The sequence below is a fragment of the Nannospalax galili genome, unplaced genomic scaffold (genome assembly GCF_000622305.1).
Source record: "Nannospalax galili isolate Female #2095 unplaced genomic scaffold, S.galili_v1.0 scaffold290, whole genome shotgun sequence".
Lineage (NCBI taxonomy): Eukaryota > Metazoa > Chordata > Mammalia > Rodentia > Spalacidae > Nannospalax > Nannospalax galili.
Window position 1 is genome coordinate 6,349,631 of NW_008331486.1, and position 27,281 is coordinate 6,376,911.

At 55.4% G+C, this 27,281-nt stretch overlaps 1 protein-coding gene across 1 annotated transcript in view; it reads left to right on the forward strand.

Annotated features, from left to right (window-relative positions):
• The first annotated feature begins 245 nt into the window (after positions 1-245).
• The window catches only part of Fibcd1 (fibrinogen C domain containing 1), a 34,083-nt gene continuing 7,047 nt past the window's right edge, over positions 246-27,281 (forward strand). The window contains exons 1-5 of the mRNA XM_008825710.2: positions 246-530; positions 7,997-8,470; positions 11,726-11,885; positions 12,291-12,427; positions 24,637-24,733. Coding sequence (XP_008823932.1) covers positions 459-530; positions 7,997-8,470; positions 11,726-11,885; positions 12,291-12,427; positions 24,637-24,733 — 940 coding nt within the window. The 5' untranslated portion in view covers positions 246-458. The remainder of the gene's footprint in view (positions 531-7,996; positions 8,471-11,725; positions 11,886-12,290; positions 12,428-24,636; positions 24,734-27,281) is intronic.

The following is a 27,281-nucleotide window of genomic DNA, read 5'->3' on the forward strand; positions in this document are numbered from 1 at the left end:
GGCTCCTCGGGGTGCCAGTGGCTGCCGTCGCGCCGTCCGCTGCGGGCTAGTGCCTCGGCCGGGCTGGAGCGGGAGTTACTCTTGGAGCCCGTGGGGCGCGCGCGCGTGCCCGGGAAGCCGCGGGGAGCAATAGTGAGGCAGAGAGTCCGAGACGGAGAAGACGCGGAGACTGATCCGAGAGGGAGGAGGGCGAAGGGCGGAGGGAGGAGCGCGCGGGAGGCGCGGGAGCGGGGCGCGGGGACGGCGAGGCGCGGGCGGCTCTAGGAGGCTCGCGCCCGCGCTCCCCGCGATCACACCGCGCTCGCACGCAGCCCAGCTCGCAGCCACCGTTCCCGGGGCCGCCCGGGGTCCCCCCGCACAGAGCGGGCTCCGGCGGGCTCAGCGCACCCCGCGTCCCCCGCGCTGCCTTTGCGCTCCGCGGCTGCCTCGCCCCGCGTCCCCGCCGGTCCTGCGGGAAGATGGTCAACGAGCGGTGGAAGACCGGGGGCGGCGCGTCCCAACTTGAAGACCGGCCGCGTGACAAGCCGCAGGTACCCACGGGCGCCGGGATCAGGCGGGCATGGAGTACGGGGTGGGGGCGGAGTTTGGGGAGCCAGGGTGGAGATGGGGAGCCCAGGACCCGCACTGTCTCTCCTCCTCCCGCAGCCGAGACTTGAACTCCGGTCTCCCTGCAGGAGTCACGCGCGCTGCGCCCCCCCCTCACATCCACCCAACGGAGACCCCGGGGCTCGCACGTGCAGAGGGGAGAGGGAACCTGTAGTTAGCTGTGAATCAGCCATTGGGTTGGTGACCCGCGTGCTGAGTCTCATTCGTCAGTGCCACAATGAGTATCCTTCCTACTTACAAGTCCCCAACCCTGAGCCAGGCGCCAGGCGCACCCTCTTGAGCTTCAGGACCGCCAGACCAGGCATCCAATAGGAGACCAATAAATATTCACCTCCTATAAGAATCCTGGGCGTTTTGATTCTCAGACTTTAAGACCAAGGAAGCCAGGCTCAGAGGAATTCAGCTCCAGCCCGAGGCCACGCAGCTCTGCGGGGATTTGAACCCTTGACTGCCTGGTCCTCGTTTCCTGCTGCTTCTGCAGGGACAGTGGTGCTGGGACGTGGGGCCTGAGGGATGGAGAAGGATTGGAGGGTGCCCAGGGCTGTGCACTGCACCAGCTAGGGCAGAGCAGCGAGTGGCTGGTGAGTGGTTGGGCATCCTGCCTGGGAGGCAGAGGGCTGGCCACAGGACTGCCCCAGGCTGGGCCATCGAGGGACTGGGACAGGCAGGCGAGATGAGGAAGCCTTTCGCCAAGAAGAGCGGATAATGGGGCTGCCCGTTTTAAATTTTAAATTTCTCCCAGACAGATGTCACTGGGGAAGGAACAGTGCTGCCTTTGCAGCCACAGGAGGGGGCGGCAGGGGCGGGTCTTGGCGGTCCCTCAATCTCCATAAGTGCATCCTGCTCTCTCTGGAGTGACACGGGCCTGGTGGGGGAACTGCTCTCTACAGTTTGCAAAGTCCTTTCCCACTCACCTGCACTACCTTACCTCCTCAAGCAGTCAGCCTGCTGCTCAGAGTTGCATTCCCGGTGGCAAAGAGGATCAGAGAGGTTGAGGAGCAGACCCAACACACAACATGGCAGGCGGCAGGAGAGCAAGGACTCACCTGGGGCCCTTTCCATTGCCTCTTTGGGTGGTCTGTCCCCTTTCTTAGGTCAGGCCTTCACCAAGTGTCCCCAGATAACAGAGATCTTGTTGAGGCCTGACTTTCCCCCTTAAAATAGCAACCTCTGAACTGGTCGTGGTGGTGCATGCCTTTAATCCCAGCACCCTGGAGGTGGATCTCTGTGAGTTCAAGGCCAGCCTGGTCAAATAGCAAGTTCCAGGCCAGCTGGGGCTACAGGAAGACCCTGTCTCAAAAAGACAAAAATAAATAAATAAATAAAAAAGCAACCTCTGGACTTAGCTGCGAGGCTGCCCCACCCTGCCCCTCCTGTTAGCCCCTAATGGGAACTGACTGTTGGTAATTTGCCCACTCTGGGCACCATCCGATGACCAGATCTTTGCTATCTCACTTGATTGGCTCCACCAGGCCGTCAACACACACACACACACACACACACACACACACACACACACACTCACTCAGGGACACCTTACCTGTTCTCAATACTGGCCTCATTGAGGCCCCCTCCTCCTGGAGGCCTTCCTGAGGGCCTGGGGCCCTTAGTCCAGGCAGTGTAGTTTTTTTAAAGGGTCTGCCGTATCTCCACTCCACATCCTTCCTCTATCAGGAGCTCCCTGTGGCTACGTGTTCTCCCATGGCCCTCTTTGTTCTCTCCCTATCCAGGGGCTTCATTCCTTCCAAGAGATGGAGGTCAGAGGTGAGGGCCTTTGTTGAGTGTAGCTGCTTGAAGTTTAGGCCAGTGGGAGCCTGTGACGGATGCTGCTATCTCCTCTCGAGTGGAGGGGTCTTTAGGGGGGAGTCCACTGGAAATGGGGTTTCGAGGAGTCCTGGACCAGGCACAGCCTCCTGGGGTTCTGCTGCCCCAGTGACCAGCTCCCAGCTGCACCAGCCAGAGCCCAACCATCTGTGCTGAGCATGGGGGTATCAGATAGACCTCCCATGTTCAAGTGGTGACCTAGCATGTGGCAGGCTGTGCCTTGTGCCCAACCTCATGCTTGTTTGGAACCACAAAGAGGCCAGGCCTTTCCTATGAGCAGCTTCAGCAACCCCAGAGAAGAGGGAGGGAGGGAGGGAGGGAGAAAGCTCCCTGGGGGCCTCTCCTTTGCCTTTAGTTTTTATTCTGGCCACTGACATGCTGTGTGACTTGTGGTAAGTTACTGCTCCTCTCTGTGCATCTGTAAAATGGGACAAGCCATCCCCTCTCCCTCTTTACAGGAGCTGATGGGGGAGTCAAGTGAACTTCTGATGTATTTGCAAACTGCAAAGTGCTGTGTACCCACAGGGAGGCTGGTTCTCAAAGCAGCCTATCCCTTGTCACAGCTGTCTGTCGAGAGTCCTGCTGTCCCCTTTACCCCCGACTGGAGGGGCCTTTATGGAGAGACCAGACCTAGGCGCTTCCTCTAGAATATACCAAGCCTGCACCCCAGCAGCAGGGATAGTTCACTTCTTTGTTACACCAACCTGGGATGCCGGCAGATGTAATGCATGATGGCACCAGGGCTGAACTCTGTTGGGGACCAAATCTGTGACCTCCCACAGCAGATGGGGCCAAGGTGAAGTTGGAGGGAGGGGCCTGCTGTCCTTTCGCTGCTCACAGAGCTAAGACACTTCGAAGGACCCTCGTCCATCCGTGAAGGCCCTGTGTCCACATGTGGCCACTCCTGGGGAACCTCCTGGGGCCTGCTGTGCCTGGCTCTGTTCCGGAACAGTCTGCTCATTGGCAGGGTGACTTTGGCCAAATGGCTGATTCCAACTTCCTTAGAGTGTCCTTTGCCCTCTTCGTGGAGAGTGTCCCCAGTAACCCTGGGGCAGGGCAACACAGTGCAGCCATGTCTGACAAGTGTTTGGAGTTGCTCAGATGAAAGGCTCTAGAAATAGACATGGACTTCTAGTCCTGGAGTGTGGGTAGAAAGTCACCCTGAACCATCTCCTCAGAGGTACATCTTGCTGCACTATCCCCAAGCCACCCAACAGCACCATCAACCTCCCATCTATGCCGGACCCTGTGTTTTAATTGTTGCAAAACTTCTAGCACCATTCCAGCAAGGAAGCAATTCTCTTTGGGAAGTTTCTCTTGATGTCTAACCTTAATCCTTGCCACATTTAATTCACTCTGTGGCTGTTTTATAGAGACTACATGCCAGGAGATGCAGCCTACACCTCAGGGGGCTTAAGAGTCCTCTGGGGACAAACCCATAAACCAGGAGCTGCCCTAGGCTGTGGTGGAAACCATGCAAGGAAGGCTCTAACCCCTTTCCATTCCCTGGGGTTTAGAGAAAGTCACGTCAGATGTGAGGTGAGGGAGAAAGGGTCCACTGGGGACATCTCCTTGAGCTGTCTCCTAAGACCCTGCTCCAACAAGCTCATGGTGCGGCCTACCTGAGGTTCTGGGGCTCGGCAGAGGCGTAGAGATTCCCGCAGAGGTGGCAGGGATGTTTGACTTCGATGGCCTGTGCAGGTGGAGAGGTTCACAGCAGGCACCTGGCGGGGGGTGTTAGGGGCTGCCCCTGACTGAGCTTCTGGTGTCTGGGGCCTTGGTGCCAGTGTCCTGTTAGCCTTATGTTCAGGTCCTGGGGAGGCAGCAGGGAACCAGAGGGGACAGTGATTCTTAGGAAAACAGTGGAGCCGTGGTCAGGTTGTAGATGCAGAGCTAAGGCTCAAGTGAGCCATATAGGGGATGCCAAGATCTGGGGTGGGGCTTACAGATACACGTGGAGAGCCCTCCTTAGCAGACCAAGAGCCAAGCCGAGGGCTCCCTGGGGAGTGAAAGAATGTGGAGGTCTCAAGTGAGCCATATAGGGGATGCCAAGATCTGGGGGGGGGCTTACAGATACACGTGGAGAGCCCTCCTTAGCAGACCAAGAGCCAAGCCGAGGGCTCCCTGGGGAGTGAAAGAATGTGGAGGTCTCAAGCCTCTAGAAGGGCCAGTGCTGGCGGCTCCCACTCCCACGCTATCTCTGTCCCCTCAGGCACTGTCAGCAGCTGCTCCCAGGACCCTCCAGAGAATCTGAGCTCCCTGGTCCCCAGTGCAAAGTCAGCGACAGGGTTTCATCTTGACCACGGCCATGATTTTTGGCTGAGGCTCCCAGGAGGTGGGTGGGCAGAGTGGCTCTCCCCTGGTGCTCACTGTGCCTGTCTGGCCCACAGGAGACCTCTTTCCCCATGCTGGCAGCCAAGGAGATGGGCTTTCCATCTACCACCCAGGGGACTGGGCCACCAAGCTCTCACAGAAAGCAAGGAGGAAGGGCACATGTGGTATAGGGGCTGGGCAGGGTCCCTCAGCATTGAATCTCTCCTCCAGATCTCCAGGTTGCTTCTCAGGGCTGGTGGATTACAGGAAGAAGCCTGGACAGATGTCTTCTCCAGCTGAGGCACTCCAGGAGGCCCCCACCTCCCTCCTGGGCCAAGTCCAGCTTAGCCTCCCACTTGTTAGGCCTTTACAATTTTTTTTTAATATTTTGATTTGTCCTGCGTGCACTAGGGCAGGGTGCACATGTGCCACAGCATGTGTGTATAGATTAGAGGACAACCTTGAGGAGTCTGTTGTCTCCTTCCACCTTTAGGTGAGTTCTGGGGATTGAACTCAGGTTGTCAATCTTGGCAGCAAACGCCTTTACCTGATGTGACATCTTGCTGGTCCCATCAGGTTTTTTAGGCAGACACTGAGCCCTGTCACAGAGCTTAAAGACACATCCCTGCAGCTGACCACACAAGGGTCTTGAACCCCGGGTCTCCTGACGTGGGCTCCTGGCTCCTTCCAGGTGGGATGTCTCATCTTTAGGAGTCTGGGGAACTGCACATCCCCCATTGCAGAGGGAGGTTAAGGGTGTGTACCTCACTCTGCCCCACCAAAGCCTGATTAACAAGCTCCAGCCTGAGGCGCAGTGCTGGCCACCCAGCCCAGGCCCCTTATTATCTCAGACTGATTTCTCTGCGAGCCACTTAAGCTGCAGCCTATAAAAGTGAATGGCTTCATCTTTAAGGTTGATCTCTGAAGACTAATTCTCTTTCACGAGTGGCCTTCTCCATTGTTGAGCACCCACACCTCCCTGTCTCTGAGGGACCGTGTCGCACCCTCCATCTTCCCTGTCTCTGCCCCTGTTGTCCGCACTCTCCTGGGAAGGCTTGGCTGGGAGGAAGATGCCAGATCCAGGTCTTGGAGACCCGGTGTAGAAATGGCAGTCTTGTCCCTGAGCCAGCTGGGGGACCTTAACGCCACGTGGAGGACACGGCTCAGAGCTGCTTGGGGCAAGGTGTCTCTTGATGGGCCAGGAACTGGCATCAGGGACTTAGATGCTGACACAGAGCTTTGTCCCGGAAGCCCCAGCCTGGCTTAGCAGAGGAAGGAATGTTGGAAGACACTCAGTCCACCCCATACCTGCTCAGCCCCGGGCTCAGACGCTGTTTCTATTTTGTGTCTCCCGTGTCATTTTGGGCTCAGGTCTTTGCTCCATGGGCCTCAGTTTCCCCATCTGAAAAACGAATTCAACCGTAGCCTCCACTGCTGGGGTTACTTGCAGATTTCAGAGGCAGGAACATAACACATGGCCGAGAGATGGTAAGGATTGCACAGTGCCTGCCAACTGCCGGCCTGCTGGGGTCTTAGGACGACTTGGATGGAAGTCGCCCTGTTCTGTGCATATCATCATGAAAGAGATGGCTCTACCTCAGTACCAGGGCCCCCCAGGGAAGTCCTGAGGCTCCGTGGGTGTCCTAGAGGCATGGCCTGGTCCCCCCTGCTTTTCCTACCTCCATCTATCTGTCCACTCAGCCGTCCATCTATCCATGTTCCACTCTACAGCCGGTGGCCAGGACTAGACAGCGTCAGGTGGTCAGGCTGGAGGTGGGGGCTCAGGGTCCAGGGCAGGTTTTCTCCCCTGAGACTCATCAGCCCCTGGTTCTCCAGAAACTGTCTTCAGCCTTTGTCAGAACCCCAAATGGATCGTGCCCTCAGAGAGGATAAGAATCAAGTCCTCGGGAGATGGGCAGAGCGGAGGCGGGGTCTGAGCTCCCTCTGATTCTTCCCCTGGAGGGGCCCAGAGCCTGACTCACAGGACAACCCCTGAGTGGGAAAATGATGTTCAAGTGACAAAATGAGTGAATGAATCAAAGTCAGAGAAGATACTGTGGGAGGAGCCCTCCAGGCTGGGGAGGAGGGAGGAAACGGGGGCTTCCTGGAGTAGGCTAGCCCTTCACCCCCACCCTTTCCCCCTCTGCTACCAAGCCAGAGACTCAGGAGTATTGGTGGTATTTGAATTTATGGAAGAGAAACTGTTTGCTGTGTTTTCTGTATGGCTAAAAAGGCAAGCTGGCTGTCAGTTACTACTGGGAGATGCCCCCATGTCAGAGATCTTATAGTGTGTAAGAATGAGGTGTCCTCCCAACACGGAGGACACACAGAAGTGATAATGCTCTGGGTGGAAGGTAGAGACCACCTCCAGATGCTTGGCACACATTGATCATGATACAATAAAAGCCGCTAATATTTATTGCAGAAGCGTCATGTGCCAGGCACAGCTCCAAGTACTTTAACATACTAACGCATTTAAAGAGGCATCCCAAATTCAGAAAGTTGAAAATGTGCGGGAAATGTGTGCCTGAAAGTTGAAGAGATTTGGTTGTCGGAGGTGCCGGTCCCTGCCCCCTGCCCCCCAGGAGAAAGCAGGGGGCTGGGGATCCAATCAGAGCTCTGCCTCTGATGGGCTGTGCAAATCTGGGCAAACCTCTTGCCCTCTCTGGGCTTCAGTTTTTCCCGTGTGTAAGGTGAGTGATTTAGTCAAATGAGTCTGGTTCCCTGAAGCATGTTGCTGTACAGTCAGGGACCCTCTTTTAAATACAAGTGACACTTTGACTCTGGCTTTTGTTGTTGTTAAACCCATTAGAATGGCTCAGTGCTCAGGCCCTGTTCTTACCACAACAGCTCTGACCCATTTGTGCCTCAGCCCTTCTCCCAAGTGGCCTTACAACTCCTCTGCCTGATGGTCTGACCTTTGTCCTGCCAGAGCCCTGTTCTAGAAAGACAGCAAGGGAGGAGAGATGGCTTTGGGTCTCTGTGCCTGCAGGGTATGAGGGGACAATGCTGTTCTTCTGTCCCTCCCCCGCCTCAATGTCTGTCCTCTACCTTCTCCATCTCTGTCTGTTTCTCTGGGTGTCTCCGGGCCTGTCCCCTCTAGCTCCTGGTTGTGTCCATCTTTTCCCCAGAATTACCTGCCTTCCCAGCCTCCCAACCTTACTGCATAGAACCACAGGCCCAGGCTAGCCTCTGACCCTTGCCTTCCTCTCTCCTGTCTGTCTTTCTCTGCATGTCCTGGGCTAACCCACAGCGGCCAAGTTGCAGCTACGTGCTGTGCACTGTGCTCCTGTCCCTGGCTGTGTTGCTGGCCGTGGCTGTCACCGGTGCGGTTCTCTTCCTGAATCACACTCATGCACCCGGCACAGCACCCCCGCCCATCGTCAGCATGGGGCCTTCAGGGGCCAACAGTGCCCTGGTCACCGTGGAGAGGGCTGACGGCTCCCACCTCAGCCTCCTCATCGACCCTCGCTGCCCTGACTTCGCCGACAGCTTCGCCCGCCTCGAGGGTGTGCAGGCCTCTGTGCTGCAGGTGTTGAGCGAGCACCAGGCCCAGCCACGACTGGATGGTGCCCCAGAGCTGCTGGACACACTGGCTGACCAGCTGCCCCGGCTTCTGGCCCGGGCCTCTGAGCTTCAGGCCGAGTGCGCCGGGCTGCGCAAGGGACACAGCACACTGGGCCAGGGCCTCAGCACCCTGCAGAGCGAGCAAGGCCGCCTCATCCAGGTGAGGGTAGGGTCTGCATATGCCTTGGGGGTTCTTGGTTGAGGGGTGGGGTCACCAGCACTGTGGGCTGGTCCTGTGCTGGGTGCCTGATGTACACAGACTCAGTCCGTAAGTGTTCCAACCTGGGCTTTGCACTTTACAACTGTGGAGGACCATGTGACTCAGATCCAAGGCCACCCAGGTTCTGAGAGCCAGGATCCCAACCCAGATTTTCTCACACACTCTGTAATGACCCTGTAGCCTTGAGGCATCCAACCATCCGGTGGAACCCCTGGTCAGCGTGTGGCCACAGGGAGCTCTACCTTTCCTCTCCCAATCTCATTGCCCTGCACATCCACAGTGGTCCAGGGACACAGGGACATCAGGGAAGGAGGAGCCTGGGCAGATCCTTGGCCTGCTCCTACCCACCCCATCCCTGCCCCTGAGCCAGCCTGCCGTTTCAGGTGCCAGACAGAGCTGGGTGAAGGGTTTCTGGCTTTGGATCTACTACCAGGCCTCCAACACCACTTCTCCCCTGAGACTCAGCCTGAAGTCAGTCCCCTCCCCACCCCAGCTGTTGCTGCACCCCCTTCATTCGGACAGCTGAGGTGACTGGGCATTTGGTCACCCACAGCTCATGAGCAGTGGCCCTCCTCTCCCTTCTTGAAGGCTGCAGCTGGAGAAATTACAGTCCTCATTCCCTGTCAGGGTGACTGATGGGGTGATGGGTCCCAGGATGGGGGGACATATAGCCAGCTTCCTACTGCTCCTCCCCCAGGCCCGTCAGTGGAGCGGGCAGTTGCCAGACTCCGGGTGACATGGGTCCCACCCCATCCTCCCTGAGCTCAGCCATGGTCAGCTCAGGATGAACACGGATGTTCTCTCTGAACCAGGGTGCCCTTATGAAATTTCTTGCAAGATGGGTAGTGTCCCCAGTCTCCAGTGCTGTGTTTCACCTGGTACAGGCCCCTGCAAGATGTTTCCTGCCCACTCACGATCAACTCCATCTGTAGACTAGAATGTAAAGCCAGTTGAACCGCCACTGAAAACCCTTTGTGAATGGAAGTGATGGCCCACCCCATGTGCTGGGTTTCAATCCAGTAACCCCAGGGGCAGGTAACTTTGTTGCCCAACTCTTCAGAGAAGCAGACTGAGGCTCAGTGGCAAAGGGCCTCGAGGGAAGCTTGGTGACCGCTGAGCCCTGCTGGAAGCAGCTGCCCCGATTTCTTGGCCTCCAGTTGCTGCCAGCTCCTCCCGTGATGATCTGCGCGGCTCAGCGAGCAGGGACTGACTTCCTATTAATTCGGGGCAGGTTTATATGTACATTTCAGTGGTAATCATTTGCTAGTTTAAACTGAGGTCTTCTCTGCCTGCCAGGGAGAGGGAGGGCCTGTGGCTGAGCCACTGAGTGTCACAGCCACAGTGACTAAGAAGGACAAGCCATGCGGTACAATTTATCAGAGTCTTGCCACCTCCACCCCAGGGGCTGCCTGTTCCCACCCCCTTCCCAGAGCTCCATGGAGCTTGACCACAAGTCACTGTGGGGAAGGCTGTAGGCTCCCCCTGCCCACCACAGTGTTCTTCCTGGGCTTGGCGATCACTGAATCACCTGCTCAGCAGAGGGGAAACCGACAAGGCCGAGAGCGTCTCAGGGCCCTGCCTCTGGACGAGCCGAGAATCATATTTTGTAAACTGCTGGCTGAGTATATTTCTCTCCTTTCCTGAGATGGGCTATTATCTGGCGAGTGACAGGTTCGGTGAACAAGACCCAGCTCACTCTGTGCTGAGAGCTGTGTGCTACCTCCCCATGTCCCTGCCTCCTTCTCCACGGGGTCCCATGGCCTCCTGGAGCCCATAGTGGGGATGCAGGAGACCCCTGGATCTTTCTAGTAGCCAGCACAGCTGAGGGGCATCTGGGGATCCAAGCTGTTCTGTTGAGCCCCACCCCATGGACGATGATGAAGAGGATGTGAGGGATAAGCATTACCTCGCATGGCTGGAGCGCTCCAGAGAACAGGTAGCAGTGTCTACCCGCCCCCAAAAGACAGGCTCTTCATCCCGGTCTGCAGACAGGGTGTGTGTTGGGGGGGATGTGCAGGAGAGGATTGGAGCCACAGCCCACCCAGGGAATACCAGGGCCTGGTTCCCACCTCCACTTGGATTGGTTCCACGGTGGCACAGGCCTGGGTTTTTTTCCTGGTGCCCACCCATCTGCCTTGGGAAGGTGGCCCAAGTCTTGGTTCCCATGTCCGTTTACTGGCAGGATCTCTCACCTTCTGGGCCCCAGTTTCCCTGTTTATAACATAGAGATGGCATTCTCAAGTCCTGGCTCTTTGTAGCACTATGGGGGAGCGGCGGGCAGCGTGAGGTCGTTTACATCAGGCAACTATGGAAAGTCCGCGCGATGTTTGAATGGGGGTAGGGGAAAGGGAGTGGAGGGCATAGTTGTTCTTGGCTCAGCAACTGGTGCCCAGTTCCATGCCCTTTCCAAGCCTCAGGGCACCTCTGTCAGGTGCAGCTGGACCACCCAGCCTCAGCCACCTGGTAAAGGGCTTCGAAGAGATAGATCTGGGATTCTCTGTAGTCAGGTAGGTGAAGTGAGGACCCCACTGCTACCCAGCGTCAGGCTGGTGCTCTGCATCTGTGGTCACCAATCCCCACAACCGTTAGGCCAGGGAAGTGGTGGTAACCCATTTCCCTCACAACAACCAAGGCTTGTTGGGGATGCGGCTCCATGGGTTGAATGCTGGCCTGGCATGCAGGAAACCTTGGGTTTGATCCCCATCACTGCATAAACAGGGTGTGGTAGCCCATGCCTGTCATCCCAGCACTGGGAGGTCGATGCAGGAGGATCAGAAGTTCAAGGCTAGCCTGAACTAGGTGAGACCTTGTATTTAAAAAAAAGTCAGTCAAAGTGGAACTGGCTGATGCCTGGTGCTGCCTCAGCTGGGCCTGATGCTTAGAAATAGCCAGACTCTCACCTGAGCCCTAGCCCTTTGAACCCTCGGGGTCCTAGATCAGCAAGACATGTTAGAGCTCTGCTGACCTGTCAGACTACCTTGGATGAGGTCCTCAAGCCAAGGGCTGCTGTGGAGGTGAGAACCCACTTCCTCTCAGGGGAGGGTCCTGTCAGACTACCTTGGATGAGGTCCTGGGGCCAGAGCAAGCCAAGGGCTGCTGTGGAGGTGAGAACCCACTTCCTCTCAGGGGAGGGTCTTTCCTGGCAGGAGAGACCTGCCAGGGCCTTGTCCTTCTGATACCCTTTGTGCCCTGCAGCTTCTTTCCGAGAGCCAAGGCCACATGGTTCACCTGGTGAACTCAGTCAGTGACGTCCTGGAGGCTCTGCAGAGAGAGCGAGGCCTGGGCCGGCCTCGTGTCAAGGCTGACCTCCAGAGAGCCCCTTCCAGGGGACCCCGGCCTCGGGGTTGTGCCAACGGTGAGTAAAATGTGCCTGCTTTCCCTGGACACCCAGCTCCAGAGAGTAGGGAGAACTGCAGTGAGGGTCACCCACTGGGATACCACACTATGTCCTCCATCCTCTACCACCCGTACCTCAACTCTGATAGAAAAGAGCATGCTGTTGCTCTGCTAGAGACAGAGGACTTCCTGTGGCCAGGCACCTCAGAATACCTGAGCAGCACTCTCCCCTGAGCCCTCATCCCATTTAACAGAAAAGGAAAGCAAGGCCCACTGGGATTTACCCAGGGGATGGTAGGGCTGAGGGCTGGTACTCTTGACCACAGGTGGACAGATACGTCAGAAAGAGCCGGGCACTGCTTTGGAGGGAAGGGATGGAGAAGGCAGGGCCTGGGCCACCACCACCCTGATGTGCCTCTCACAGGCTCTCGGCCCCGGGACTGCCTGGACGTCCTCCTCAGCGGACAGCAGGATGACGGTGTCTACTCGGTCTTCCCTACCCACTACCCAGCCGGCTTTCAGGTCTATTGTGACATGCGCACAGATGGCGGAGGCTGGACGGTAAGTATGGCTCACTCTGCGTCCAGAGCGGCAGCCTGCTTAGAATGCTCTGCCTAGGTCAGATTCTATCCAAACCACACAGATACCTGGAACAGGGGAGTCTGACCCTCGGGAACAGATGCCAGGCTGGCGGCGTCATGCTCCTGCACCCTGAGTGCCCAAGTCTTAGTTCTTGGGGTGGACTGGGAAGTCTGGTGAGGCCTTGGGATAGAGCAGCTCCTGGGACCTGTTGCTCATGTGAGCTCCAGGGCTGCTGGGAGTAAGGCCTGCCTCTGTAGCTCTCCCGTGAAGGTTCATTTGCAGGAGGGAGGGGAGCTGAGACTCTGGCAGCAACATCCAGTCGGAAGCGCTCTGACCCCAGGGGCTCTGGCCCCTAGTGCCTGTCTGATTAGACAGCCAGACTTCTAGTCAGGCAGCAGGGATGGAGCAGATGCCAGTGCCCGGAAGTTGATGATCCCCTGAGCTGGGGGAGTTAATGATCCCCTGAGCTGGGGGAGTTAGTGGCGCCAACCGGGGCCTTGGTTCAAAGACCCCAGAGCATCTCCACAACTGTCCAGCTTTCTGTAGAACACCAGACAGGAAGTGTAGGCTTGGGCTCAGCAATGGCTCTGACATCTCCAGGGGCCTACAGCAACGACTTGGCTTGGCCACTGTAAGGGAAATGAAAAGTGGCAAAGTGTGGCTTTGTTCCAGTAATGGGACTGTTGGTGCTGAAATTTGAATTTAAGATGGTCACATATTCTTGCTGAAGTATTGTTCAGAGGATGCTTTTAAAAACAGGCAGCAGGCAGGAACTGTCCCGTGGCCAAGGCTTGCTGTCCCCGTTCTAGAGCTGAGGGATGCTGACAGTTTGAAGTGAGCTTGCTGTCTCTTCTCCACATTGGTGAAGTGAACTCTGACCCTCTCCTGAGGCTGAGGTTCCAAGTTACACCTCAGCAACACACTACTGACTGTTGCATGATTTTTCTGTGTCTGTCCCTTCCTTTGTAAAGTGCTAGGCTTGGCTAGAGAAAGCTTTGGCCAGGTGCCCTTGGAACAGTGGACAACCCGTATGTGTGTCCCTGGGAACCACCCTGAAACTGTTCCTCCCCATACAAGTTGACTGTGGTTGGGACACCAATCAACCATGGACATGTTTGAGCACCTGCTGTGTACTGGAGACTTTGGAAGTGTAGAGATGGGGAAGTCCCTGTCTTCCCAAGGAGCTTAGAGTGTACAGGGATTCAGGCTGGAAGTCGCTGTGACAGAGGGGACAGCTGTGGGCTAGCCTCTTAGAGTGGGGGCTTTTCCTGTGCATCCTAAAGATGGGTGGGGCCTTTGAGCATATTCAGGAAAGAACAGGTATCCCAGGACCTGGGGTTGGAAAGCACATGGCACTTTCGGGGCACAGAATCAGCTGAGGGATGTGGCACATGAAGAGATGAGGTTAGAGTTTGAGACAGGCACTGGGGAGCTATGGAAGGTACTGGGGAGAGATGGGGTAAGACCTATGCCTCATAGTGGTCTGACTGTGCATCCTTGGGCAGAGCTGGGAGGGAGCTCCCAGGTGTCCATGGATGTGGAGGGAGTTCAGCTGATAGGCCTGTGATGGAGCATCTAGGAGGAAAAGAGCCTGGAAATCACAGTTGGGCTCCAACCATGGGTGGATCTGGCAATAGCTTGGCATTTTCTGTATGATCTTGTGTAAGTTAAGGCCTTTGAGCCCTGTGATTCCTCACACATCACTTAAAACTCTTAAAGGCAAATGCCATAAAGTGGCTGCAGGCAGACAAGGAGGGAGACAGGAGGCCAAAGACATCTTCTCAGGGCCACTCAGCTAGAAACAGACAGACTCCCAGAGCAGGCTGGGATTGGCCTGGCTTCTTCCTTTGGAGGCTGTCCTTCTGGCCCTGCTTCTTAGCTGCCCTGCAGGTGACTCAGGGGGTGACTTTAATCACCTGTGTTTGAACTAAACCTCAAAGGCCGAAAGTCACAGCCTGGGTTAGGGAAACAGCTGTCAGTAAAGTACCTGCTGCACAAACATGAGGACCAGAGTTTGCTCCCCAGCACCCAAGACAAGCTGAGTGTGATGGCTCATGTCTGTGAGCCAAGCTCTGGGGAGGTGGAGACAGGAAGATCCCTGGAGCTTGCTGAATAGTTAGTCCAGCGAATCATTGAGCTCCAGGCTCAGTGAGAGACCCTGTCTCAAAAAATACAAGATGGAGAAATTGGAGAGATGGCGCAGCAGTTAGGAGCACTGGCTGCTCTTGTAGAAGACCCAGGTTCAATTCCCAGCATTCACTGTATATAAGTGTATTGCCTACATGCATGTAAGTACACTGTGTCATGCTGCACCCACAGAGGTCAGAAGAGGGTGCTGGATTTCCCTGGAACTGGAGTTACAGATGACTGTTAGCTGCCACGTGGGTTCTGGGACTCGAACCTGGGTCCTCTGCAAGAACGGCCAGTGCTCTTAGCTGCTGAGCCATCTCTCCAACTCACCAATCACTATTTTGTTTTGTTTTTTTTCTGGTTTTTTAGTTTTTATGAGACAGGGTCTCCCTGTAGCCTCAGCTGGCCTGGAACTCACTATGTAGACCAGGCTGGCCTTGAACTCAGAGTGCTGGGCTTAAAGGCATGTGCCACCACGCCTGGCTCCAATCACTGTTTTTAACCATGAGCCAGGCCCTGGGCATGACACTGGTCATCCATAATAACCCAGATGCCGTGACCCCACTCCATCTCGTTCCCCAGAGAAGACCGAGTGTTCCAGGAAGGCATGAGTCCAACTGCTCTGGGCTGTCCAGGTAGCCCCTCTTCAAGTCTCCAACCTTGACCTCAAGCAGGGTGCCTCCGTTGCTCACAGGGCATTGACTATTTTTGGGGTATTGACATCTAGGCCAACGAACGTCCAGGGGAAGAGTTTAACACCAGATAAAGCAGCGACCTAGAAGCAGAGGAGGGAGGGAAGTGTTTTGGGGGAACGTGTGGGACATATAGGGAGGGCAGTGTGAGTCCGTTTTGAAAGGGGTCAGGGGTGGGTAGTGAGCCAGGGAGGGGCATGGCAAAACTTACCATTAGGAGCCAGCACAAGTGCTGCCAAGAATCCCCCCCAGACCCCCAAAATGGACATATCTCTAACTTGTCTTCAAGCTCCAGAGGAGAGCTTTTAAATGTACCAGATCCATGTCTGGGGTTAAAAGCTCTTTTGTTTTTCTAACTGCAAAGAGGCTGAGTTATGGCATTTGCCTCTGGGGTCTCTTGGCAGGCAGAGCATCCAGGAGGCTCCAGCCAGGCCCAGAAATCAGAATTAAGGGTGAGGATGGACTTAATGCTGACTGAGGCTCTTCTACTCGGGCTGACCTGGAGCCAATCTCCTGAGAAGTCAGTCAGGATTTGGGCCAGGTAATTCCTTTGGCCTTGGCTTCAAGGAAGATTAGGGGGAGTGGATAAGGAACGGTGGCCCACTTGGACCTGGCGCCCTGACACCTGGATGAGGGTTCTTGCAGAAGAGGCTGGAGTGATCTGTGAAGTGCTTGTGTGGCTGGGTAAACGTTCATATCCATTTGGCTTCTGTCAGAAACAATCTTTCCCCAGGTACCTGTCGGCATCTGTCAGAATCGCCTTCCTGCCACACAGAATCTCTCCAATGTTCAATTGTTGTTTGGGAGGGCGCTGGTCTCCCTCAGGCCATCCATCCTCATTAGGCTTCCCATCCAAACTGCCCGGCCTCAGGCACCAACACCGCATGGTCCTCCCTGGCTGAAGGACTTTCCAGTCACAAGCCAGCTTCCCAAAGGCTGGGGTGGGCAGGGATAGGGTTCGGCCTGAGGGGCCCTTGACAGCATACCACTTCCCTACTTGGCATTGCCCTGATGTTCCTTCTGCCCCTGGAGGCCGGGCAGGGAAGCCTGGCGATTTCTACCATTCAGCTAGGTCTGGCCCAGGAAAACCTAGGCCTCTTGAAGCAAGAAGGTGCAATTAATTGTAGGTAAACAATTAACTGAACAGCAGTCACAGGGAACCAGCTGGGACTGAGGTAGAGTGGCAGACTTGCAGCTGGGAGGGCAGATGAAGAAGGAAGCTGGCTTGCATCTGGGCTGAGGGCCACAGGGGGCCCATGGGAGAGGCCCTGAGCCTACTCTAGAGGCCTGAGGGCTGGGGACAAAGTGGGGCTCAGGGTGGTAAGAGACAGGGCTTGTGTTGTGACAAGGGTGACTCCCTGATGCTGACATATCTGCTATAAGGGGGTTTGGATCAGGGGACAGCAGGCTGTGGGATGTGTGGGTGATGGGCGTGTGGAGTCAGGCTCCTTCTGAGGGCAGAGTGAGGTCTTGTACCACACAGTTTTCACAAGGATGGGGTGACCCTGACAGGCAAGGCAGAGGGGTGCTGTGAGAGTGAGGGCCAGCTCTGAAACATGAATTCTGTAGGTCCTGAGTCCTTGCCACACAAAGTGGGGCAACACATGGGAACAAGGCCCCTTGGGGCTCCTTGCGGTTGGAGAGACCTCAGGGCAAATGAACAAATTCTTCAAGGTGGCTTTTAGATTCACTGGGCCCTGACTAATCAAAGCCTCTGCCCCATGCCCACCTCAGGCCATGGCAGCCAGGCCAAAGGAGCCCCATAGGGGCCACATCAAGGCCACTACTGAACTTGACACCTGCCCCAGAAAAGAAGGGAGGGTTGCCCTGGATGACCTCGTGATCTGAGTGAGAGGTCTTCCTCACTGGGCCCAGCCCAGCTACCCATGTCTTCCGGGAGACCTTTCTGACCACCCTGGCTAATTCCCCAGGCTTTTTCCCTGTGCCTGTCACAGGTTCCCACCTGTTCCCATGTTTTCCACTTCTGTCCCAGCCAGGACAGGAATTGTGTCCTCTCGAGACTGTGGTGGCCTGGGCTTGGCACAGCACCTGCAGTGTCCCATCACCCTAACACTTGTGAGATGAGTGACCTCAAGGCCAGTTGTCACCTCCAGCTCTAAACCCCCAGTTTGTCATTTGCTAACTGTGAATAATATGGGACTGCTGTATAGAAGTGGAAGGTCAATCACACCCCCACCTGCAGGCTGTTCCCTGGGGACAAGGGGCAAGGGGCAAGGGGAAGGAGGAGGGAGAGGAGCAGGAGAGAGAGGGAGGAGGAAGAGCAATCCCCCCACAAGTTTCCCAGTCCTCATCCCCTCCCCCATCTCATAGCCTCCCCTGCCCCAGAGATCTACTTAGGACAGTGAACTAATTGCCAAAGGCTTGTCTTTGTGTAATCATGTGCCCAGGTCACACCTGTCCAGTCTAGTAACACATCTCTTCCAGCAGGACTCAGAACACACACACACACTCACACACACACTCATCACCATTTGCTGCCAGTCTCACACCCCTTCTGTTCAGCAGCCCTACTCTGTCAGGCATTTTCCCACTGAGCAAAGAGGGGTCATGGGTTCAGATGTGTCTCTAATTGGCTCCATATGAAACAAAGCCCCTCTTCCCCACGTCCTCTTCTCTCCACTGTAGGCTGCAGGCAGGAGGAAAGTCCTGCCCTCACTGTAGAACTTCAAAGGAGCCTGGCAGGAGATCCGCTCAGGGAGAGATGAAAAGCTCAGGGGGCCTCTCCAGCCAGGAAGGGGCCGCGGCCCTCAGCTGGGGACCCTGTGCCAGGGAGGCCAGGCAGCAGGACTGGTGGGGAGACTACAGACTGCAAGAGAGACGTGACTCCTTCTGCAGGGACTCCTGGATAGCCAGGGACCGGCTGTAACATCAGTGGGCTGCCGTATCCCCATGCTGCTGCTCAGAGCCCACCCACCTTTATGCCCAAGGAGATGGGTACCAGCCCCTTCGAGACCCCTTGATCTGATGGAGGAAGCTGCCTCCGCCTGGAGCAGGTCCATTTCTCCAACTTTAGGATAGTGCACAGTGTCCGTGGGACGTTGCACGTGAAACACTCGGCACAGCACTTGATAAATGGCAGCTCGGAGCTGTGTTTTGCCAGGAGCCAGCAGGCATTGGCTGCCAAGCCTGGGAAGTGTGGCGGGGCGCCAAGCTCGGGGGTACCATTTCCAGTCATAAACAAGGAGTGGGCTGTTTCCTTCTGGGCCCAGCAGTTGGTTGGGAAGGGAAGGGTGGGGAGTGGTTAGACCTACTGTGTGCCGTCAGCCCATGCTGACTTTGATTTGGTTCAGGGGCAAGGAAGGGGCTCAGGGGAGGCGACGTGGCCTGTCTCAGGTCATGAAGCTCCAGGAAGCCGGCAGAGCCTCCCTGGGGCCCTTTTGAGGGCCTGTCCAAGTTCCTTGTCTCTTCAGAGCAAGAAGAGATCTTTTCCACCGATTCTCCTGCTTCCACTCCCAGAATTACCCGCTGTTCAGGCCTGGCAGGTCAGCAGAGGTCGCAGCTGCATAACCCCACACCCCTGCCTGGCCCCAGGTCTGCAGAGCCCCCTGCCCAGTCTAGGACATCACAGGTGCCACCTCTGGGGATATTCTGAAGTGCAGGGACAATCCCTGTCCCAGTGTTGTGGCCTGGGGCCCCTACCCTTCTTTCCACCCCTTGTGTCTCAATGCCTCTGACCACCAGGTAGTCAGCAGTCAGTAGCCCAGGGTACCCCCCTGCACAGTAGCCTCCCCAAGCACTCAAGTCCCCACACAGGGACTAACATGCTTTTTGGTTTGGGTGTAGGGTTGTGTGTGTGTGTGTGTGTGTGTGTGTTGTTTTTGAGACAGGATCTCATATGACCCAGGTTGGCCTCAAAGTTGCTATTTTGGCTGCCAAGGATGATTTTGAATTTCTGATTCTCCTGCCTCCAACTCCCAAGTGCTGGGATTCTAAGTGTGTGGTTTATGTGGTGCTGGGGATCAAACCCGGAGCTTTGAGCGTACTAGGCAAGTGCTGTACCAACTGAGCTGAATCCATAGAGCTGTATCAGAGTTTTGATGCTTCATGTAAACCTTAGGGTCTTGAGGTGTCTGAATCCCCATTTAACATTTGGAGAAACTGAGGTACAGATACGGAAAGTTGGATACGGCTGTGCCCTGTGTCTGTAGGCCTGCGTGTGTCTGTCTCTTGGGACTGCAAACTCTCTGCAGTCTGCTCATTCCCGTGTGTCAGCATCCAATGGCCCAGCAGCAGCCCTGATTTAAGGCCTGAAACCTTGGGACTTGGGATGTAACACTGTGAGCTGAGTCAGTACCTGGGCCCCTGAATCCCACCTCAGGATGCTTCCTGGGACCGAGAGCGGGCTCACAGTGTGCAGGTGTAATAATATCTCTCTGGCCAGATCACAGGGCACCTCCACGGGAGAGGCATGTGTGCCATCACCTCCCTTCTCGGGCCACTTCAGGCTCCAGGGGTCACCCACACTCCTAGCCATAGTCTTGAAGACTGCCAGATGGGAGACTTGCAGGACTTCGGTGAGGACTGCTGCCCTCTGAGGTGCTGGTGGTACTGTGGTGACCTCAGAGCCCATCAGGTGCTTAGGATGCCAACTCTGTGCCCTCAACACCACCTCAGGTATGGAGCACACCAGGCAGAGTTGTTGGGGGCAGAGGGAGGCTCTACTAGGACTGGACTTGGGGTGGAAAGGGAGGCCGGGAAGGCTTCAGGGTGTCACTGTGGCCCTCAGGCTGACACTCAAGGGACAGTCAGCTGCCTCAAGGGTGGTCTCAGCTTCTCTTTTGAAATCACCCAACACCATCTGCAAGACCGTGTGCGTTTTCTTGGCAGAGCCCCCTGGGTGGCACTCCTCAGCCAGTGGCAGCAGGTGGCCGGGTTTTAAGAATCTGCATCAAGAAAACATGCACTGTTTGCCTTCCCACTTGTGGCACGGGCCCAGGAGGCCCTGGCGTTGGCGAATGTTTCTCCATAGGTTGTCTTCCAACCGGAAGCTGAGAGGAGCCCAGGAGCTGGGCCAGCGCCCACTGCAGGTCCAGAGTTGATCAATAACTACTTCCTTCTGGCCTCGGCTTCCCCAGCCTTTGCCTATTCTGGAAGCCTGAGGCTGAAGGAGGGGTCATGGCCACTCCAGGCGTATAGCTGGCATCCTCCCATCCAGCTGATCCTTGCGCTTTAATTGTTGCCTACGTCGTGTCATCGTCTTTGGTCTTCAGCTGATTTCTGGAACTCTGAAGGCACAGCTGCATTTTACCCTGGGCCTCAGAGTCAAACGAAGTGACCCACGGGCTGGCTACCTTGGAATTGCCCATCTAGTGACCTGGAGCCATGTGTGGCTTTTAGAACTTGTTAGGTCACGTGCTACCCTGAGTGCCCGGCTGAGCACAGGGCACCAGCACACTTGGTAGCTAGGTATTCGACCTGTGACTAGAATGATCCTTGGCAGAGCCCAGGAACTTGACAACAGTTCTGAAACTGTGGGCCCGGATCCACTGACAGGTGGCAAAATCAATTTCCTGGGTTGCGATCAACGTTGTTTTTTAAAAGTGAATAGAGTGGAGCGGAAGAGGACGCAGCAGGAAATGCTCGCAGTCTGCTCATTCCAGACAGCCTTCATTTCTGACTGCGAGTCTCCCTGTGTCTGTGTGTGTGGTCCAGAGATGTGAAAGTTCTGTCTCCAAAGCCATGTCAGGGGTGTGCTGTGGCCCCTCAAGGGACAGGAATCTGCACCTCAGCTCCAACTGCAGTGCTCACGTTGTCAAAGGCTGTGGTTGGTTTGTGCGCCTGCGTGTAGAGGCCAGGATGTTGTCCCTCAGGGACTGTGTGCTTTTTTTTTTTTTTTTTTTTTTTTTTTAATGTGTTTAACTGTTCTACTTGCATAAAGTGCACCCGTGTTGTGCAGTTCCCACAGAGGCCAGAAGAGGGTGTGGGATCCCCTGAAATAAGAGTTGCAGAGGGTTGTTAGCCACCATGTGGGCAATAGGAACTGAACCTGGGTCCTCTGCAAGAGCGGCCAGTGCCCTTAACCCCTAAGCCATCTCTCTAGCCCCATCATTTTGTTTTTCTTTTGAGACAGAGCTTACTATGTAGCCCTGGTTCACTGGGAACTGGCAATGTAGACCAGACTAACCGTGAACTCACAGAGATCTGGCTGCCTCTGCCTCCTGAGTGCTGGGATTAAAGGTGCGTACCACCACACCTGGCTTGTACACCTTTTTCTCTTTTGGAGACAGTCTTTTACTGGCTTAGAACTTGCCAAGTAGACTAGATTGGTTGACCAGCAAGACCCAAGGATCCACCTGTAACCACCTCCCCAGTGCTGGAATTACAGTGCACATCACCACATTTGGCTCTGTGTGTGTGTGCGTGTGTGCGTGTATGCACATGTTGCATGCTTATGAGTGTGTGGGTGCATGTGCCTGTACCCTTGAATGCCAAGGCTAGGGGAAGATACCAGATGTCTTCCTTTATAGCTTCCCCCTTACTGCTTTGAGACACGTTCACTCACTTAAACCAAAGTTCACTGGTTTGACCAGGCTGACCAGCCAGTGAGCTCCTGGGATCCACCTATCTCCATCCTCCTGATGCTAAAAAGTTACTGGCATATCCAGCCACACCCAGTTTTAAAAAATATTTTATTATTTTTATTTTATGTCTATGAATATATTGCCTGCATGTATGTTAGTGCACACATGTCATGCAGTGCCTGAAGAGGGTGTTGAATCCCCCGGAATTGGAGTTAAGGATGGTTGTTAGCTGTCATGTGGGTGCTGGGAACCAAACCCAGGTTCTCTGCAAGAGCAGCCAGTGCTTTTAACTGCTGAGCATCTCTCCAGTCCCATGCCCAGCTTTTTACATGGTGTGCTGGAGATTTGAATTCAGGTCCTTGTGCTTGCAGAACAAGGGTTCTTACCCACTGAGCCACCTTCCCTACCCCCTACTTTTTTTGTCTTTTTGAGACAGGGTCTCCCTGTAGCCCCAACTGGCCTGGAACTCACTATGTAGACCAGGCTGGCCTTGAACTCACAGAGATCTGCCTGCCTCTGCCTCCCAAGTGCTGGGATGACAGGCGTGTGCCACCACGCCTGGCTTACCCCCTACTTTTTTAAAAATGTGATTTCTGGAAATCAAAGTCATGTCCTGGTGACTGCAATGGAAGCACTTTATGTCTTGTCTCCCCAGGACATAATGTGGTTTCTGCCCTGAGGGAAGTCTCAACCTTGTTCCTCTGACTCAGTTTCCCCAGAGAGACTAGATGGGACATTCGTATGAACGAAAGGGACTGGTGGCAGGCAGGTGCTCAGGAATGCTGAGAAGAGATGTGCAGGGCTGGCATTTGGAAGAACAGGGTGTGGCCCAAGCAAAGGCCAAAGGAGAGGGAACAAAGGTGGCTGTGACCAGTCCTGTGATTCTGATGTTTCTTCAGCTCACATTGACCGAGCACCTACTACGCACCAGGCCCTGAGCCCGGTGGTTCATCACAGCCCGTGTGGTGAAGGTTCTGTCTTTTACAGATGGCAAATCTGAGGCTTGGAGAGGAGTTAGCAGCCAGGCTCTGGAGCCCAAGTCCTCGGCCTCTGGATCCCCCTGCCCCACCTGACACATGCTGGGTGTGCTCAGGGTTCGGGTCCCCAGAGTGGGGGCCTAAGGACCTCCAGTGGGAGCTCAGACCCCCAGGGGCTTCCAGGCTGCCACCCCTGCAGCTCTCCTTCCTCCTCCAGCAGAAGCTGCCTCAGCCTGCCTGCCACCTTCGCCTTCCGAAGGGCCTAAGCTTCTGCCAGGATTAAGCCTTTCAAAGGGCGCGTGCTCAGAGTCCCAATGTGCGGCAGTCAATACGCTCTCGCACTGCTCAGATCTCCCTGAGCCTTATCGAATTTCCTTCCTCCCAGCCGGTCCCTCCTGAGGACATGGAAATTTGAGGGCTGGACCAGGTTCCGGGCAGTAAAGCAAGAAAAAAAAAAAAAAAGGTGTCATCTCCCTCCAGCCCTGTGACGTCAGAGCTGCCCAATGGCCTGTAACTGATGCTCTCAGGGGACTGGGAGCATCTACAAGTGTTCACTGAGCACCCACTGTAGCTCAGCCCAGTCACCCGGGCAGTTCCGAGCCGCCGGAACAGGGCTGCTTAGTAATGAAAGCCACAGCTCTGACATCAGACGCGGACACAGATGGAGGCAGGTGGGCGGCAAGGGGCGCTGCCTCTGCAAACGAGCAGGAAAAGGCTCTAAACAGAAAGGCGGCAGGGGCGGGGGGGGGGTGTAGAGTGGGACCGTCAGCGATCTTGTAAATACTCAGGCTGCTCTGGCCCAGGCCAGCACAGTCCTTATTTCAAAGCAATTTAACCAATGGGACTCCAGACTCCCAAATGGAGAATGCTATTAAAAAGAACAGAGGCGGCTCGTGGCTGGTTGGTACCCAAGTCACACCCGAGCCCTGCTGTGGGCTCCTGGGCATCCCCTAAGAAGCAGGTTCCAGGCACCCCTTCCAACCTGCCAGGCTTTTGTGACTTGGGAGCTGTGTGAGAGGTGGGGGTCTGGGGGTTAAGCCTAAGGTGACCGGGATGGGTTGGGTGTGGTGGTGCATGCCTGTCATTCTAGCACTTGGGAAGCTGAGACGAGATTGCTACAAGCCTGAGCTACCGCAGCGAGTTCCAGGACAGACAAGTAGAGAGCAAATCCCTGTCTAAAAAAAAAAAACCACAAAAGCAACATCAATAAAAACTAGCTGCATGGATGGGTTTGGTTCCTTTATTCTGAACTGGGAAAAGATATAAGAGCCCTTAGCCCCCCTCCCTCCCTCCCTCCTTCCCTCCCTCCCTCCTTCCCTTTCTTTTTGTTTGAGACATGGTTTCATGAAGCCCAAGCTGACCTTGAACTTGTTGTGTAGCTAAGGATGACCTTGAACTTCTGATCCTCCTGCGTCCATCTACCGAGTGGTGGGGATAGAACCCAGGGCTTCATGTATGGTATGTGAGCACTGTACCAACCCAGCCATAGCCTCAGCTGCCTGTGTCCTTGACCAGCGGGAACCAGAAAGGGCTCAGTCCAGCGTCCTGCTGGAGAGCTGCAGAAATGGGCCCGGGGGCAGTGGTGACTCCCTCTGAGGACATTTCAGGATCTATGGAGGCTCAGTCAGTCCTACCTCTGGCTACCACAAGCTCCTGAGTCCCTGTTCTGCTCCAGACCCCACGCCAGGAGCTGTTGAGGGAAATGGGAAGCCTGGCCTGTGTCCTGAGTGGGCAGGGTGAGGGGAGCCTGTGGAAAAGGGCGAATGTAGGGGGTCCTGGGGCAGTTGGTGTCAACTCTCTGCCTCATACCTCATGCCTCCCCGCCCCCCGCACCCCTTCCCCCGCAGGTGTTCCAGCGCCGGGAGGACGGCTCGGTGAACTTCTTTCGAGGCTGGGAGGCGTACCGGGAGGGCTTCGGCAAGCTTACGGGGGAACACTGGCTAGGTGAGCATCCCTAACCACCAGCTGGCCTGGTGTGCCTCCTTGGGGGCATTCCACTCCCTGCTGGGTCTCTGCCTTTCCCTGAATGGATTCCATCCCAGGTTCTAGGCCTCGGGTATTTGAGGCTATCCATAGGTATGTGTAGGAATGTGGGAGTTACCAGGGGCTTCTGAGGGACCGAGGCCCCAGGAACAAAGCAGAAAGAAGAGCAGCATGCAGGTGGGCCCTGTGGACGCGCTCTGGTAAATGTGACAGGGAGTGGTGAATACTCTTGTGACCCCAGTACTCAGGAGTCAGGAGGACCCCAGTTCAAGACCAGCCTGAACTTAATAGTTCCAAGCCAGCCTGGGATACACAGCTCAAGCCCAAAACAAAAACAATACCCAAAACAAAAATGAACTGGGCATGGTGGTACATGCCTATAATCCCAGCCCTCAAAAGGCTAAGGCAAGAGAGTTGCTGTAAGTTTAAGGCCAGCCTAGTCTGATAGGAGTTCTAGGCCAGCCAGGATCTAGATTGTCTCAAAAAACAAACAAACAAAAAAACAATGGGCCAGGGAAATGGTTCAGCAGGTAAAGGTGCTTGCCACCAAACCTGATGATTTGAGGGAACTGACTCCCACAAATTGTCCTCTGACCCCCACATGTAACATACTACATGCATGCTGTAAACATGTACATATACTATTTAAATGGGGGGAAATGTGGGGAGCTGGGTGTGGTGGCTCGCGCCTTTAATCCCAGCACTCGGGAGGCAGACAAGTAGATCTCTGTGAGATCGATGCCAGCCTGGTCTCCATAGTGAGTTCCAGGTCAGCTGGAGCTACAGGGAGACCCTGTCTCAAACAAAAGAGGCGGGGGAATGGGAGAGAAAGAAGAGGCAGATAGAGAGTACAGAGGGGCCCATAGTCCCCTGCACACCAGGAGTTGTCACAGTGGGCACAGTTTGAAAGCCTTGTCCTGGTGAGGACCTCCTGGGAGCTGGTGATAGTCCCGGGCACTCAAGCTACAGTGGGTGTGGGGTCCCATCTTGGGAACCAGAAGGATTAAGAATGACCCTGGCCCATCCCTTGGGGTTAGCAGTGCTCAGTGGCCATGGTGGGGATGCCGAGTGTGTACCCACCCAGAGGGTGGCTGGCCACTGCTCTCAGTCACAGCAGCCCTGGCATGCTCACATGGCCTCCCACAGTGGGAACAGGTTCTGTTAATGGAATCGTTATTATTTACTTAGCACAGGACTTTAATTTTACTGAGTAAGTTTGTTTTAAGCATAATATCCTCAAAATCCACACATTTGGGGTCCTGTGTGTGTGCCTACACAGGGGGGTTTGTAGCTTGAGGTGAGGGGTTTTGCTTTGTGTTTGTTTGTTGAGATGCAATTCATACCCAATATAACATCCATTTTACCGGGAATGGTTGGGTGGGTCTTAGACCATCCAAAGAGAGGGGCACCACATCACTAAACCCAGAACACTTCCTTCACCCCGAAAGAGTCCACATCCCACCAGCTGCCCATTTACATTTTTCATTAACAGAACACACTGCCAGAGAGTCCTGTGGGTGCCTCCTGCCCCACACTCCCGCTTCCGCATCTCTGACTCACAGAGTGATACCTGGGAATCAGGCAGCTTGGGCCAGAGCGGCCTGAGCCAGTGCAGTGGACGGCACCACTTGATGGGCTGAGAGCCTGGGTGTGCATGCTGGGTGGTGTTAGAAGAGCCCAGGTACAGAGAGACTGTCAGTGACATCCTGGGGTGTAGTGGGCAGGGACTAGGGATGTGGTGGGCAGGACTTGTGAAGGGTGGGGGAAGACAGGTGCCCACAAGTCTGGTGACCCATCCTGTCAGCTAGGTCCATGTCTGCTGACCAGGCGTCCTGGAGGGTAGGACCCACCTCAACTTGGTGCCTAGATAGGCACTGACCATAGTCTGAGCTTACCATGGGGCCAGCCAAGTGTTACACACAGCAGTAGGGACTGCTCATGCCAGCTGGGAGGATTGCTCTATTCTAATAGGCCCCCTTCTACAGATGAGAAAAACTGAGGCTCAGAAAAGTGAATCCACATGCTCCAGCATGTGCTGGGTGTGGGAGCCCAGGCTCGTGTGACTGAGCACTACACACTCTGAACAAAACTTGAAAAGCAGAACTATAAGCAGGGGTGAGTGGGAGAGACCCCTCCTCAGTCCATCCCAACGTGGCTATTGAAGGAGAAGGTGGGGGTAGCCCGGTGGAGGCCCTGTTCCCACTTCCCCACCCACATGCTTGGAGCGGTGTTGGCGCCTCCTGGCTCGGTAGCATCTTAATTGAAATCTATCAGCAGCCACAGAAGGTGGGGAGGAAGCATTTAAGCAGGGCCTTGATTAGCTCTGCAGACGGAAGCCCTGACAAGAATGCCAACTACACCGGCCCTCCACCTCCCTCTGGAGTTACCTATGCCTCTCCACCCTCGGTCACCTTCCCATTGAGGGTTTCCTTGGTACCTATTGAGTTACGGGTGCTCTTTATATATTAAGGCTGTTGAGCCTTTGATACACACCAGTCTTCTTCCCGTC